Raw genomic sequence first — 15,065 nt, 5'->3', positions numbered from 1 at the left:
ATCTGAAAGTATTCATAATGAAATATTTCGTATTTCAGGGATGCTGACAGGAATGAATGAGACATCTGCTACAATAGCCGTTGCTCCACAGAACTCTACTAGACTTGTAATAATTGAAAGGGTAGTTAAGGCAGCAAACCTGGGTGTAGTCCCTTCTGGTCAAGATAACATACACAGGTAAGATTACTTGTCGTTCATAGTGGAACCATCTTCTAATATGAATTTGTTAGTTCAGAATTCATCTGCATTTGATAATATTAGGGAAAATTTTACTACCCACACTTAATGGATAAGGCACCCAATTATACTGTAATATAGAGTCCTAAGCAGATAGTAACTTGAGCCTAAGCTCTTTATTTGAATGTATATAGAGCAATCAAATATGTAGACTTCACCGTACAGAGTTAGGGGGAGTTGTCTTTTCCTGGTTTTGCTGCAGAGGGAAAAGGTAGCCAATTTAAAGCATGATACTTTGAAGAGTATCTATATGTTGATTTGACTTTTGTTTCTGTTTCTAAAAGTAAGGAGCCTTATTCAGGTATATCATCTTGTGAGAAGCAGCTTAGTTTTCCCACATTAATTTTTGACCTATGATAACTAGCTAGTTAAATCTAGAACCCAATTTTCACTTTCACTTGCAGATCTTTTTAAATGCAGGTTGAACATAAATTGAACATTTCCTTCCTTCTTACATATATGCAAGGAAAAAGAGTGATCAGCCAAGAAGGTCACTGGCCCTGTGTAAATTCCAGATGTTACTTTTAGATTAATCCATTTCATCCAAAAGCTGTGATACAGAATGTTAATGGAATTGATGTGAATGTTGGTTAACGACAGCTTTTAATGTGATTGACTCAAAATATTTAGTCCCATGAAGGCTTCTCATGTGTGACAGGAACAAACAGGAAGGTTGCCATGTGTGGAAAACTGAATGGACACAAATAATAACAGCAAGATGTAATTAAAAGCTCTTAACCTGATCTTGGAGTGAGAAAATGCATACATCTCTTCTAGCATGTACTAGAACTCCTAGCATGTACCAGAACTGTGCCAGAGTCTGAATTATCTGGTTCACCCCCTGAATTTTGTTATTTCAATAAGAGCAAAATGTCGTCTTTTAAAGCAAAGAACAATGTTTTTCTTTGAAATTTTGCTGACTGAGATAATCGTTTGAAATTATGAGAAACCTTTGACACAGCCTGATATGTCTCATTGTTGGATTTACTCTTTTTTACATCACTGGGCATTTGTATTGCATTGCAATAACATTAACCCAGCTGGATTTTCCTATGTATTTGATACAGCCAATGTCAAAATTCTGGTTCACCATAAAAACATAGTACAGCTAGTGCGATTGCACTGAAATGATTGTCTCTATTGACAACTGCTCCTCTATGAAGGAGTCCTCATTTGTTGCACCCCTGAGGGATCTATACAGCCTGTGCTCATAGACTAGATGAGAGGTATCAATCAAGAGAGACTGAAGTGCCTGTAGTACATAGATGTTCTTCATCTTTACCATACCATCATATGAGACTTATTGCAAAGATTGTTTTGTGACTCTCAAAAAGCTCCCTAAAGTAATAGCTTAGTTCCTAGCTCAACCACAGGTTTCCTAATGGTAGGCAAGTTTCTAATCTGATCTTGATTTCTGTTGCTCTTTTTTTTTAAAGGAGGTTATCCACAAAGTGGTCTGTGACCAACAGTAAATAAGTGGAAAATGTACTTGTACTTCCTGTTGGGTACACACTGTTCAGAGACGGTGATGGAAGGCATGTTCTGGTTGGGCTGAAGTATTCAGAGTGCTTTAGAGTATCCTGAAATCCTCTTTTCTTTTTTTTAAATACAATGTATTCAGTCTGCCACAGTAGTTATAGAATAGTTTGCATTTATAACATCCATCAGGCAAAAAAAATTGTTTATAACAACTTAAATGGCCTACCAGAAATGCCCAGCAATGATAAGCTTTTAGAAAATAGCCCTTCATTTGCTTCACCATAAGTAACTTGAGTTCACAGATACTATGTAGTCATAATTGCACCTAGTTTTTACCAAGAAGAGAAATGGGAACATTAAATAATTGATACTGTGATGAACCTATTCATTTTTTAAACAGCACTACATTATCATTAAAGTAAATCCTAGATTTAGCTGAATGAATATTTGAGATACAGATTAGATAATGAATACTTTCAAAACTCTGAATCAAATGACTGAAATAATTATTTTTTTTTAAGTACACATATGTTTGGGTTAAATCAATTCTGTCATGAGAGTAAACAGAAATGGAGTTTCCTCTTGCAAATTTCATGGATGCAGGAAGTGTCCCATGTTTTATTTATGACACACACATACCATTTCAGGATGATAAAATAAATGGTCACCTTTAACCTTGACAAAGCAGTTATGGATTCAGTAAAAATATGTTAAAAGTGAATGTTTTTTCTTTTTCTGTAGTATTGTAGTTTGTCTTGTTTGTTTTATTGCAAATGGTATTTGGGGAAAAAAATATTATACAAGAGCTTGCTTCAGCTTGTCATGCAAAGACTACTTGAGTTCACTTCTTGGAAGTGCTTAGTACATACCCTTTCACACAGGAAAAGAAGTAATATTTTTAAACTGACGTTCTGCACTGAGCAGCATGAATTATATTAACCTCTCAGTTGGTCATCCCCAACTTGAGTATTACTACTTAATGACAGCTAATGCCAAGAAATTTATATTGCCTGGTAGTGCAATATACTTATTCAAAATGAAATTGTATAGTTTAATACAAGTGTATCTAATGGACACGAACAGGTGCGTGTTTCTTGTTTTTTTTCAGTCTAACCATATTTGCACTTATGACAAAGATGTTGTTATGCTGGTGGGACCCAATTACTGCTCCTTAAATTGATAACCCTATTTAGGATTGTATTTTTGCACCAAGTAAAAACATTTAGAGCAAATATAATGAACATTTGAAAATAAATAACTTGAAGCAAGTATCAACAGAATAGCCTGCAGTCACCAATGAAAAATGAAATAAATGTAAACCTGTCAAATACATCAGCTATATATCAGTCTATATCACAATATAACAACACTTTCTTACATGCTTTTTTTTTTTTCTCTCTTTACCATATGGCTTCTGAATTCTTATATTTCCTTATTATGTAATAATTTAACTGTTAACTGAGTGTAGAACAAAATGCCAGATAATAGTTCATTATAGTTTAGACTCTCTTTTTTGACCTATTTTATTTGAAGTCATAGCTGCAAAAATTTTAAACTCAATAACCAATTTATATATATCAGAACATGAAGGTGCAGATTTATATTCCTATATTTGCAAAATAAATTTGCTGTATTATTTCATTTCTGTAAGTGTAGTTACCTGCTTTTCAAATGAGTATATACAGGCTATTAGATTCCTGGGCCTTGTAAAGCCACATACTGTGCCTTCTCATGTTCTTAATAGGATTTAACTATTTTATGTGTTGATCTCTCTTGCTTTTGTTATTGAGAAGAAACGTTACTTCAGTTTTAAAGGCTTCTACTAAAAGCAAAAATGTGAAATGCATTCCAAATGAGAATTTTTTTGGAGCAGGAAATATAATGTCTCCTTAAATATGAAAACTTAAGAAAAAAAGGTGTATTATTTTTCTTAAAATATTATTTCACGAGTCATTAGGGTAGTTGTTGCAATATACATATCTCTTTCAATGTTCTGAGAATTGTCATTTGTTAAAAATATTTTAAGAAATGAAGGGTTAGAAGTGGGTTGAGGAGCACTTAGATGTTGACAGAGTATTTCAAAAAGAATCAGCTAAGGCACCAAGCTTCTGTCTTGTGATTCAGACCATATCTATGGGCATCATTTGAATATCTAAAGATGTTTAAAGAAAAGTATTTGTTCCTGCAGGGAATTAAATGTCTGAATAACTATATTTAGTGACCAGGTACTTTTCAGTTGAAGTATGTCTGCTGTTTGTTGTCAGTGGAAAGTCTACCAGGAATTTTTCCGTTTTCAAGATAAGTGGATACATAATTGAGGACATTTATGCCCTCAAAGTTGATTCTTCTATGTTCCCTGTTTCCAGTTGGGCAATAACATTCATTGCTTTATATGTCAAATATAAATTTTAGGCTGTTATCTTCTATTTCAAAATATGATGAGATGAAGACATTGTTCAACTCAAGACTTTTTTCAGTAATTTTCTTTTAAACCAACACAAGCCTTTTTTATCCAGAAATGCCCTTCATGCTAGTGTTGCTTTCAAGATGTGTTGCTTATTCCTCTCAGATGAGTAGTCTAAAAGTTCCTCAGATCTCTTCCTCCTTTATTCATTTTCAGTTCCATAACCTCCTACCAGGATATATAATCTTTTCTTCACTTTGAATATAACAAAAGACAACAGATGGTGATAGAATGAAAAGACTAGTTGCAGACTTTAAACTTAGAAAGACTGGAATGGATTTATGATCCTCTTGGAAGTGTCAAAATACTGTCTCCTATTAGATAAAGCCCTCTGCATGAAGGAAAGGCATTTCAGGGTAAATTGGCTTAGAAAGAAAATAATGGAAATACACCTAGAAAGCATTTCATTATGCTACCTACAAAATACGGTGCAAAAGCTTTTAATGTGTTGGCAGTAACATACAGCAGAAAAGTCCGTTCAGAGCTGAGATCACAAACTGGAATTCACTTCTTCACTATTGCACTTTGGTTTATGCTTGTGTGATTTCATTGTTGTCAGAATATAATGTGTAATGGGTTGGAGAATCAGGCCATCTTGAACTGCCTTCCTCTCTGCCTTCCACTTCCTGAAGCGTTTCTTAAACAGGATGCATGGTACTCTAGTAGGTTATTTCCATCAGTGACTGTGGCTCTACAAAATAATCCAGGCTAGAGCACCTTTTCCATGTTTTTCTTTTTTGAAGACTTCACTTGCATGTTGCCTATTCAGATAAAAGTCTGAACCCATCAGGGTGGATACAAATAAATTTTAGTTGACCTCAGCTTGTTAGTAGTTCACTGAACTAGTCTGTTGCTGCTGTTGTAGTATGGATAGAAAGTGAGCATGATGTCATCCGTGTATCTCTATTCTGCAGTTATCAGAATGGCCTTAACCATTGACCAACTCTGAGACATATGACAGCATTAATTTTAGCCTTCTAATTTGAGATGGTCCAGTCTGTAATTTCAGCAACCTAATACGGGACAATCTGAAGTTTTGGAGAAGATCAAACCTCAGCTTCTTTCAACACTGAAGCCTTAATCTGCTTCAAAACAGCTGTTTCACATTCTGAAGTATTGAGTTTAATATCCTTCTCCATTACGATCATGGAAGTGGTCATTCTAGTAGCCATCTCTTCTTTTTAGAGATCACCAGAATTTGCAGAGAGAGGATTCTCATCTCATCATGTTGTCATAGTAGACACCTCTGTTAGCAGCGAACAAGCTAGCTTTTAAACAAGAAGCACAAAACAGCACTTCTTCTCATTGATGGGGCAAGTCTAACTAGCTTAAGCACAGCATTGCATGCAGTGACTATGCTGCTTCTGGGATCTATATTTTTAAGGACACTTGACTGCACCATATGGATATGCCAGTTTGTTCAGAGCTTGCTGTATGTACTATCATTGTTTAACATACCCATGACCTATGTGATTTTGTGAATAAGCAACTATTGAACAAAATGTAAAATATCTTCCACCTGTCTTTTGGAGGCTTGTGTTACTATCCTTTAGAAAAAAACCCAAATCTGTGTAAATCATGTAATATTACAGTAAGCACACTACAATGATTGAGCATTGAAATCCTGAAGAACATGAAAGCAACCAGACCCAATTTAGAAACTTGCATAAAATGCTTAAAAAACAGAAATCCAAGGATCAACACTTGTTTTTCACTAGCCTTTATTCCCCACCCCATGCATCAGCCTGACAGTCTGGTTGTATTCACCCCTTTTTATCATTTTGCAACCTGTCATGTCCCATTTATAGTATATTGGCAGGCCGATTCTCAAAGGAAAGAGGGTTTTGTTTACAGACAATTTTGATTATCCGAGAATGGCGTGTTTAGTAATCGTTCCCACATCTTTTTAATCCAGCAACACTTAGTGTGGGGAGAAAAGGTATGCGGATATTCACGTAGGTAGGCAGGCTTGTATTGAACAAAACCTCATTTAAAGGGGTCCACCTGGAAAATTTCTCTGTGTATGGCATCTTCCAAGTTGTACTAAATTTGGAAGAATTCTCAGGCAGAAAGTTGGTGATCTGACCCTATCAGTTTATCATAACTAACAACTGCATCTGCTTCCAGCACGTCAGAAAGGAGGGACTATCACCCATGTCTTCAGGATAAATGCAGTGTAGAAATTTCTGAGAAGTAGAAATTGTTTATAGTTATTCCATTTGAATCCAAACATATGTTCTCAGCAGCTGAGAAACAGGCCTTAACAAATCCAGGAAGACTTTTTAAAAGACCTTTTCTTCTCTGTGTGCATGCAGAAATCTTTCCTAAGATTTTTTACTAAGCAAGTTGCCTGTCGGAGAGCTCAAATGAAGTGAAATCTACCTCTGGCAGTAGCTCCTTTGATGCAGTTATGTGGACTGTTCTGCTTCTGTGATTTCTTAGCTGTGGGGCTCAGTCGTCTTTCTGCTCTTCTGGAGAGCTGCAATGGATAGCTGAGTAAATAAACTTGTTATAGACATGCAGCCCTGATTTTGCTTCCTAATTTCTCAAGTAGGAATTAATTAGAGTGTTAAATATCCTAGGCAAAACGGTTTACCTGTAGGAGACAGAATTTTAAATGGAATAGTATATCCATATCCACAGTATTTCAGCCTTCATTGTAGCCAGAACGTGTAAACTTAATGTTTTCTTGATTTGTCATAGAAGTAATTCCTGCTTTTAAAAAAAAAAAAAAAAAAAAAAAAAGTCCAGCTAGACTAACCATTTGTATTTCTTTCATCAGCGAGGACTAAAAGTCTTTCTGGTTAGTCACTATTCCAAGGTAAATATTTTTTTATTCCTAGAATAAATGAAAACTGAAATTTTAAAATATGAAAGTACTCATTCAGTAGTTTCTACTAGATATTCCTTAATTTCTTATTCAAATCGTTATGTTCTAAAACCTTGACAATTTTGCCCTGTTAACAAAAGGACCCTGTATGTATTCATACACATATTATCAGCATGTGAATATTTTGATTAACTGATACAAAATACTTCATCAAGAGATTGCCTTTCTACAACATCATTTTGTGGCCCATAATGTTTTAAATATATTATTGTATTTAAGGGTCTTGCATGTGGATTGCAAAATTTTAAAATAACTTAAAGAAATTAAATTTGAGCTTAACATTAAAAGTATATTAGTGAGTCATTTTAGATACGAGGTTAATCAAAATGGATTGTTCTAGCCTACCTTATTTGCTGTCCACTAGAGGACAGCACTGCTTTTGTATCTGAATGCTGTAAAGTGAAAAATACGTGCAGCATTTTCTTTGAAAAACAAACAGGAACCTTCTCAGCCAGTTGTTTAAACAGAAAACATTTTTCCACTTACAAAACTAACCAAACAGATGAATATCTTTGACTTGAAAGATCTCTGAGCAAGTTTAATGTTTTCATATATTACTTACTGTAAGGTAACTTACTTTCTTGGAATTAAATAATTTTTCTGCAAATTAAAATTTATAGCCTGTTTTTAAAATGGACTGTATGTAATTCTCAAACACTTGTCATATTGAATGTCTGATTCTTAACAACAACAACAAAAAAATAGAATAGATGAGAAAACAAAATAGATTGAGTATTAAAATTATAATTTTCTAGGTGTGAGGACCAAATATTCTGATTCAAGCTTTTAGCTTACTATAGTTTTGGGGAGGATGTATAAATACCTACATAGAAAAATGCTAAAATTTTTGAACTAATGGTAAATTTGGAAGATGATAAAAAGTTCATGCAGCATATTTTGAATGTGTGGAGTAGTGCTATGTAGTGGACAGTAAGTTCACAAGATTCACTTGCATTCCTGCATTTCTGTTAGATGAACAATGCAGCTGCTCACTGGCAACTGAGGACAAACTCAAAATCTGTTTTGGCATTGGACTAAAAATTGTAAAAATAGAGTACAATTTGATTGCAACTTATTTTACAATTTTATTAAATAGTTAATAATGGAAATAATTACATCATGGTAATTAACTAGGTATTTTGAAGTATTTATTCTAAGATAGTGTTAAAATAGCATGAAATGTAATGGAAAAAAGAAAACATCAAATTATCATAATATGATTTTTAGGGTAAATATTAATCTAATTTTATTATTAATAACCAATGTTACACAAAGTTTTTTTCTGAGAGGTTAAAATCACCAGGTTAAGAAAAAGATCCTTCTTTTTGTGAGTATATTTCTGCTTATGTTTTTGTATTAAGCTTACACTATCCCCAGGTCAGAACTAATATATAGTCATGTTATTCTGAATACTTTTTCATCTCCTAAGGTTTACTCATAGAACAAAGATGAGTAATTAGTAATTTAACCAATTTTTAGATAAAATTTTAATTATAAAGTACATAGAATTTATCAGAGTAAGGTGAAGATTCAGAGTACTTAAAGTATTTTTGGTGTCCAGCTGATATCCTGGAAGGTACCTCATAGCTGTTCCAAATTGAAGACTAATTCACAGCAGTATTTTTTTCCCCTTTGAATATATTAGTTGCATAACTTGATTACATATTTGTCAAGTTTGGACTAATTATTTTTCTACAGCTAGGGCAGGGCATTGCATCTTCTGATTGTCTTTCTTACTAATAGGATTCTGTCTGCTTCAGCAGGCAGTAATTGAAGGCTTTATGTACAAGATTTAAAGAAAGGGCAGAGGAAAAAAAGTTTTAGCCTCCATGGGCCATTGTCACTGTTTCTGGTAAGCAGTAGAACAGAAAAAGAAGACAATTCAGCTTGAACAGAAAAATCAAAAAGGAAGAAGAGTTCCCCACAGGAGAGAATGTATGTTTTAGTGCTGTTGAATTATGCGTAACAAACCCTGGTCTGCTGTAAACAAATGTCCCGAGAGTCAGTGTTCAGGTGTAAATTTACTTTCTTAAATGTTGAATTTTAAAGAGCAGATTTTGAGTGAGTTACTCTGTTGCTGTCTGTTCACTGGCATGGAATTTTCATAACATTTCCCCATAAAAATGCATCTCCTGTATATTGTAGCTATCTTCTATCTACAAATAAAGGAAAAGTAACTGCTAGTCTGTAGTTAAGAATAGTCATCATTATAAAGCCAGTGTTTGGCAAATGCTGTCACATTGTAGTATCTGATTCTCTGTGTTTTCCCTTTATATCGACTATAACTTAAATATTTCTGTGTGATAATCATTAACAAATCTTATTTTCATGCAAAGTGACCAAGAATATGTACTCGATTTTTAACTCTTGAAAGACTGAATGACTTTCTAAAAAAATACAATACTTTATTGATATTGATTTAGAATTTTATTCTTAATATATATTTCCTTATCTACTGACAGGTACTGTATTTATGTAAAAATAATCTAAGAATTGCTTCTCTTTCTTTGCATGTCACATAGCCTCAGAATATTTAACATTCTTTTTAAAGAAAAACATATTTGGAAAAACTCATAATATGTAAATATATCTCACATTGTTATGTTCTAATCTGTCTTGATTTTTTTAAATGGGAAAAGTATTAACAGATGCAAATCTTCCTGAATATTTTTAATGATGCGAAATCAGGTTTAGAATTAATATTATCACACAAAGAAAACTACAGAATAACTTCAATATAGCAGAAACAGCCATCTTGAAACTATTAGGAAATATTTGGTTCTGTTTTCTGAATGGTATTCTCAGTTACTTTCTTTTTTTTCATATTCATTGATGCATCCTTTATTGCAACAGAACCATGCTCATAATGTCTTACGTTGAGTTGTCCATGGGAAAATACTTTCTTTTGTACCTACAAACAACGAATTTATAAGCTAGATTTTAGTATATGACGTGCAATTTTCAAGTTTTATTTCAGTCTATGAATTCTGATTGGTTTTATTATCTTTTTTCAGGTTTTTTTTTTTTTAATTCAAATTCTAACCTTTAAGGCAGTATCAAATTTCAGAAAAAATAATAAATAATTACTGACCTTGGGGCAAAAAGAAAAGTTTCTCTCAAAGAATAAATACCTACTATATAAAGTGAATAATTTTTGCTGCTGAAAGATTTTTTTAATGGCTTTCTGGTCTAAGTATTTAGTTGAGCACAACAGACATTTAGGAAAATCCACATGGGCTTATGTTAAGAGTAAGCATATAAATGCAACAACATGTACTTAGTTAAAAAAACAGCTATTAACTACATTCTTCAATGACGGTATACTTAAAACATCTAAGTAATCAGCAAATCAGTTTTGCTCCTAGTGTCTTCTGATTAGAAGTCAACTGCTTCATCCTTTTATAGCTGTATTCAGTTTCATAGATTATATAAGCATGTTTATTTTATAACTCTCTTTAGAAACTAAATTATATTTCCTGTTTTAAGAAACAGATTTCAATTTCTGAAGTTCAAAAGCAGTGGTAAACCCATTGTGTGGTTGTTCTTCTATACATCCTTTTTTAATGGTGAAACAAATCATCCTATTCCGTCCCAATTCTTTTTTCACTTAGCGATTCTAGATCAGTGACCATTGTACAAACCAGTTAGCCACTGCTAGTTATGCATACTAACACTTTGTTTAAAATTATCCGATTATCAGACCCTATGCAAACCACATAAAAACTCACATTTTATTGATTTTACATGTTTTGTTCAGAGGTATGGAAAAGTACTATTGATCTCCTGTGTGATTTTCCAAATCCACATGTGAAAATATCAGCGCAAAACTCATTGCTGATGCTTTGGGCTACCTTGGCTTTCGAAGAATGCTGACTTTGTATCACTTTCAGATTTTAATAAAAAAAGGGTAAAATCAAGCCTCGGGGCTGTGAAACACAGCAGGAGTGCCAACTACCAACCTATTTATGTGCATAGTCAGACATAATCAGCTTCTGTGTTGTCCCAAGACACAACTGTTAAGTAAATAAAGTGACTAATAAGACTATTGTTTCTGTAATTATCCCCCTGTCAAAATCAACAAGAGAAATAGTGATCTTCTACATCGAAGTGCAAATAGATGAAATCATTGATACAACTAGCTAAGTAGATAATTTTTATAGGAGTAACGTTTTAGAACCTCCTATTAAAGGGAGAGGTCTTTCAGTGAACCTATAATCCGGACAAAAGAAATAGATTGACCTGTGATGGGTGACATTAGAGAAGTGCCTCATGTTTCCTTAATTAGTATAATGTGTTATGAGATTTTTATATGCTTAGTTTAAAAAGAAAAAAGACAGAAATTACTTCTCGTTTAAAGAGAACCTGCTTCCTGCTTAAGTGGCTAATATTTTAATTAAGTCTGGAGTGAAGTTTTTTGAGTATCTCCTGATAAACTCCCTCCTTTATGTTGATGGTAATTAAACAGATCCCTAAGGGCTTGGATAGGCGCTTTGCAAGGCCCATGCTAATTGTCAGACATGAGACACTGACCAGTTGGTTTGCTCTTGAATAGTCCACAGCGTGCTGTCAGCCCAGCAGTTTGATTTTTCTGTATTGTGAGCTGTTGTCAGGGCTAACTGGGTCCTATTGTGGCTGAAGATGTTGCGCAAATTGAGGCAGATGGCTCTGATTCAGACACGTGTCATTCAGAAAGAGGAGAGGAGATTGGCCCTGCAAAGTGGGGTCAGACTGGGTCACAGACCTGCTCCACACTTGTTAGTGTTTTCAAAAGCCCATGTGCAGCAACTTTGTTGTTGTCAAGTAACCAAGGGGAAGAAGAAAAAAAGAAAAAAGACAAAAAAAAAAGCAGCATGGTATGCTCCTTGTGGAAGATGGAAGGTGAGGCTATTGCCATCCTCTTCTATTGCTATCCTCTTCCTTCCCATCTCTTGGGCCTGGCCGTGCATGCAGAATGAATTAACAGGATTGACAGAAGTTCATTGTGCCTAAAATGGCTTTTCAGTCAATTGTGGTGCTTAAAAGGCTAGTTTTGCTTTTAATTCCATGTAATTAGTGGGTTCTTCATGTCGTGGAATTTAGTAAAGGTGCATTAGTCCTAACTTTTTTTTATCTGATTGGTTGGGGATGTTTTTTTTTTGTTTTGTAGGTTTTTTAATAATTATAAAATATTTAGAAATATTTGCCACATTTTTATGATTAAATATTCTGAACATAAATTCACAGATCAAATTATTTGATGTCTTATGTGTTACCATTATTTCAAATGATTGTGCTGGCTGTTTATAGCTTTGACTGGTTTTAGTTTTAGTTAATTGCTGAGATGGCAGGAGGATACACTTTTCTGAAAATAGAACAGTTTGGCTTTTTGGAAGCGTTCTACTATGTTTAACATAGTTGCATTCTCATTGAGACACCAAATAATGATAGTTATCCATGGAAAACTCCATACAGCTGAGTTCAAATTGCCGGTGTGCGTGACTATTGTAGATGAACTGAAGAATCAGAATTTACATAAAAATTTTATTAAAGAGTTTAGTTTGTACAATTAAATACAGAATTTCGTACTATAGGTTTTTGTCTTTCTTAAATGCAGTAATATTTACAGAATGTTGAACAATTTCTCTATGAAGAATTTATGGAGGTTTTTATGGTTTATCCCCTGAAATGCATTAATGAAATTGAAGGCATTTTATTATATTTGAGTTCATTTAACTTTTTCAGAAAGAAATATTAGCACTCTTTGACCTTAAGATCCTCAGTGATATATTTTTTATTTTTTCTTCCCCCTCCAGGTTTGCAGCGAAGACTGTGCACAGTGGGTCACTGATGCTAGTCACAGTGGAGCTGAAGGAGAGCTCTACAGCACAGCTCGTCATAAACACTGAGAAAACCGTGATTGGTTCTATTCTACTGCGGGAGCTGAAGCCTGTCTTGTCCCAGGGGTAACCTGCTTACATCTGGACTTCAGAATCTGGCACACAACAAAAGTGCCTGGCATCCACTACTGCTGCCTTTCATTTATAATAATAGCCCTTCCATCTGGCAGTGGGGGAAGAATACACTCTTGACATTCTTGTCTTCTGCTTTAGAATGCTAGTGTGTATCTATCATGTATGCAAGTGCTTTCCTTTTTTTCTGCTTGCTAACCAAAGAACATATATTCTACTGTCAGTTATCTGTGCCTTTAGATATATTTCCCATTTGTTGTACCCTAGTCTTGGCTCCCTTCCCCTGTGACCTTTTTTCCCCACTGCTTTTCCCCACTGTATTGGATAAATACTAGATAATAAAGTTCAAGAGAAATCACTGAGTTAAAATGGCAGGTAGGTTCCAGCAACATATACAACTGTATGTTTCAGAGAGATTTTGTTGCATAAGTGTGAAAATACATTAGGTACAGCAAAATGGTGTTTGCTTTCTGGAAACGCTTGTAAACCTGAACTCGTCTATTAAGAACATTGTTCCCACCGACTGCCATTTTCTCAAATACTTCTGTTAAAATGCCAATAAAGTAGTGCAATGAGCAGAGGCTTCCTCTTTCTTGCTTTGGTAGAAAACTGATAACAATGATCACCAGTATTGTATATTACTGGTTAATTAAAGTAAATACTCACAAGTTTGGACACTACATATGCATCAGCAAACTGGCCTTGTTGAAAGTAGCCACTGTTTGTGGTCCTATCATAATTTTCTGCTACACAGTTGCATTTTTATTAACAAACAAAGCTAGTAACTGCCTATTTTCAAATTGGCCCATTCATAAACTACTGATTGAATTATTAGAAGTTAGTATTATGTGAAATACTGATTATTAGACTATACTGTCATCTAGCTTAATAAAGTATTTAGATCTTTGCTTCAAATTTATTTTGTAAACTGAGATTGAAATGTCTCCCACATGTGAATAAACCAGGGCTTTGAGGCAAAGAGAAATTCATAGCCATATCTACTGAACTAGGGCTGAGAAGACCAACAGCTGTGCAACCTTTGTTGCACATAGTTTTCTGCCTGTAGCCTGGGTATCACTGATCTTGACCTTCCCTTCACATTCTGGTTACATAGTAGGACTGAAGATGCTGAGCTTTGTCATTTCATATCAGTTCTCCTCACTTCCAACATTGCTCTTCCTAGTAACTCATGGCTCTGATACAGGTGTTTTCAAGACAGAAATGTTTAGGTAACTGTACCCTTGCTTGGTCAGCAGGACTCTTGCATGGCCCTTTGATGCTGATTAAGTGGTGCTCTTTTGGTTTAGCTTTCTAGATGATAGGAAATACTGCTGCTTCAGAAATATTGCATTACTGCACACCGGAAAATTCTAAAATTTTCTACTAAACTTTGGTAGAACTAAAAGGTAGCTCCAATGTGTAGCAGAGTTTATTGTCAAATTCTGAAGAGGGATAGAGGGTTTTTATGTATTTAAATTGCACTTCTGTAAGAAATGCAGTTCTAGGTTTTGCTAGCACCCAAAATATACTGGTATTTATCAGACAAAGAAACAAGAATCTTGTACCCTCAATAGAAATGTACATGTTCTTAATCAACATATACATTATTTGCTGAAGTCCTAATCCTGCGATAAGTTTTTTCTTGAATTACGGTTTTCAAGTGTGTTATAAAAGTTATTCATTCTGATTAAAAATTATTCACTGTAGAACATACCATAATCTCAGAGAAGATGCAAATGGGTCTAGATGGTATTTGATTTTAAGACTCAGTAAGAAGGTGGTGAGGGAAAAGTGCAGAACCATGCTTTCTGAGAAAAGACTGAACTGCAAAACCTTCAGCCACGTTGGTAAAGGGGAAAATAAACAATTTTTCTTACACCACAGTATAAAGCAAAGAAAAGCATATTAATGATATGTAAGTCACACACATTGCTGAGTAATTTCAGCCTTCCTGGAATACTTTATACACTTTAATAGTGAAGCCCAGAAGCATGTATAGTGAGGATATTTGGGGAGTTTCTGGTGTTAATTTACATTTTTCAACACT

At 34.3% G+C, this 15,065-nt stretch overlaps 1 protein-coding gene across 4 annotated transcripts in view; it reads left to right on the top strand.

Moving 5' to 3' along the window:
• Positions 1-13,594, top strand: part of AP3B1 (adaptor related protein complex 3 subunit beta 1) — a 150,842-nt gene extending 137,248 nt beyond the window's left edge. For 3 of the 4 annotated variants that reach the window (XM_026865898.1, XM_026865895.1, XM_026865896.1), the window contains exons 26-27: positions 39-177; positions 12,863-13,594. In XM_026865898.1, the coding sequence (XP_026721699.1) occupies positions 39-177; positions 12,863-13,016 (293 nt within the window). In that variant the 3' untranslated portion in view covers positions 13,017-13,594. Of the gene's footprint in view, positions 1-38; positions 178-12,862 lie in introns of those variants that run through there. The other variant, XM_026865899.1, reaches the window with a different exon arrangement.
• The last annotated feature ends 1,471 nt before the right edge of the window (positions 13,595-15,065 follow it).

The sequence above is a fragment of the Athene cunicularia genome (genome assembly GCF_003259725.1).
Source record: "Athene cunicularia isolate RWA chromosome Z unlocalized genomic scaffold, athCun1 chrZ_part1, whole genome shotgun sequence".
NCBI classification, from domain to species: domain Eukaryota; kingdom Metazoa; phylum Chordata; class Aves; order Strigiformes; family Strigidae; genus Athene; species Athene cunicularia.
The sequence above is the reverse complement of the archived record's forward strand: the minus strand, read 5'-3'. Positions and strand labels throughout refer to the sequence as shown.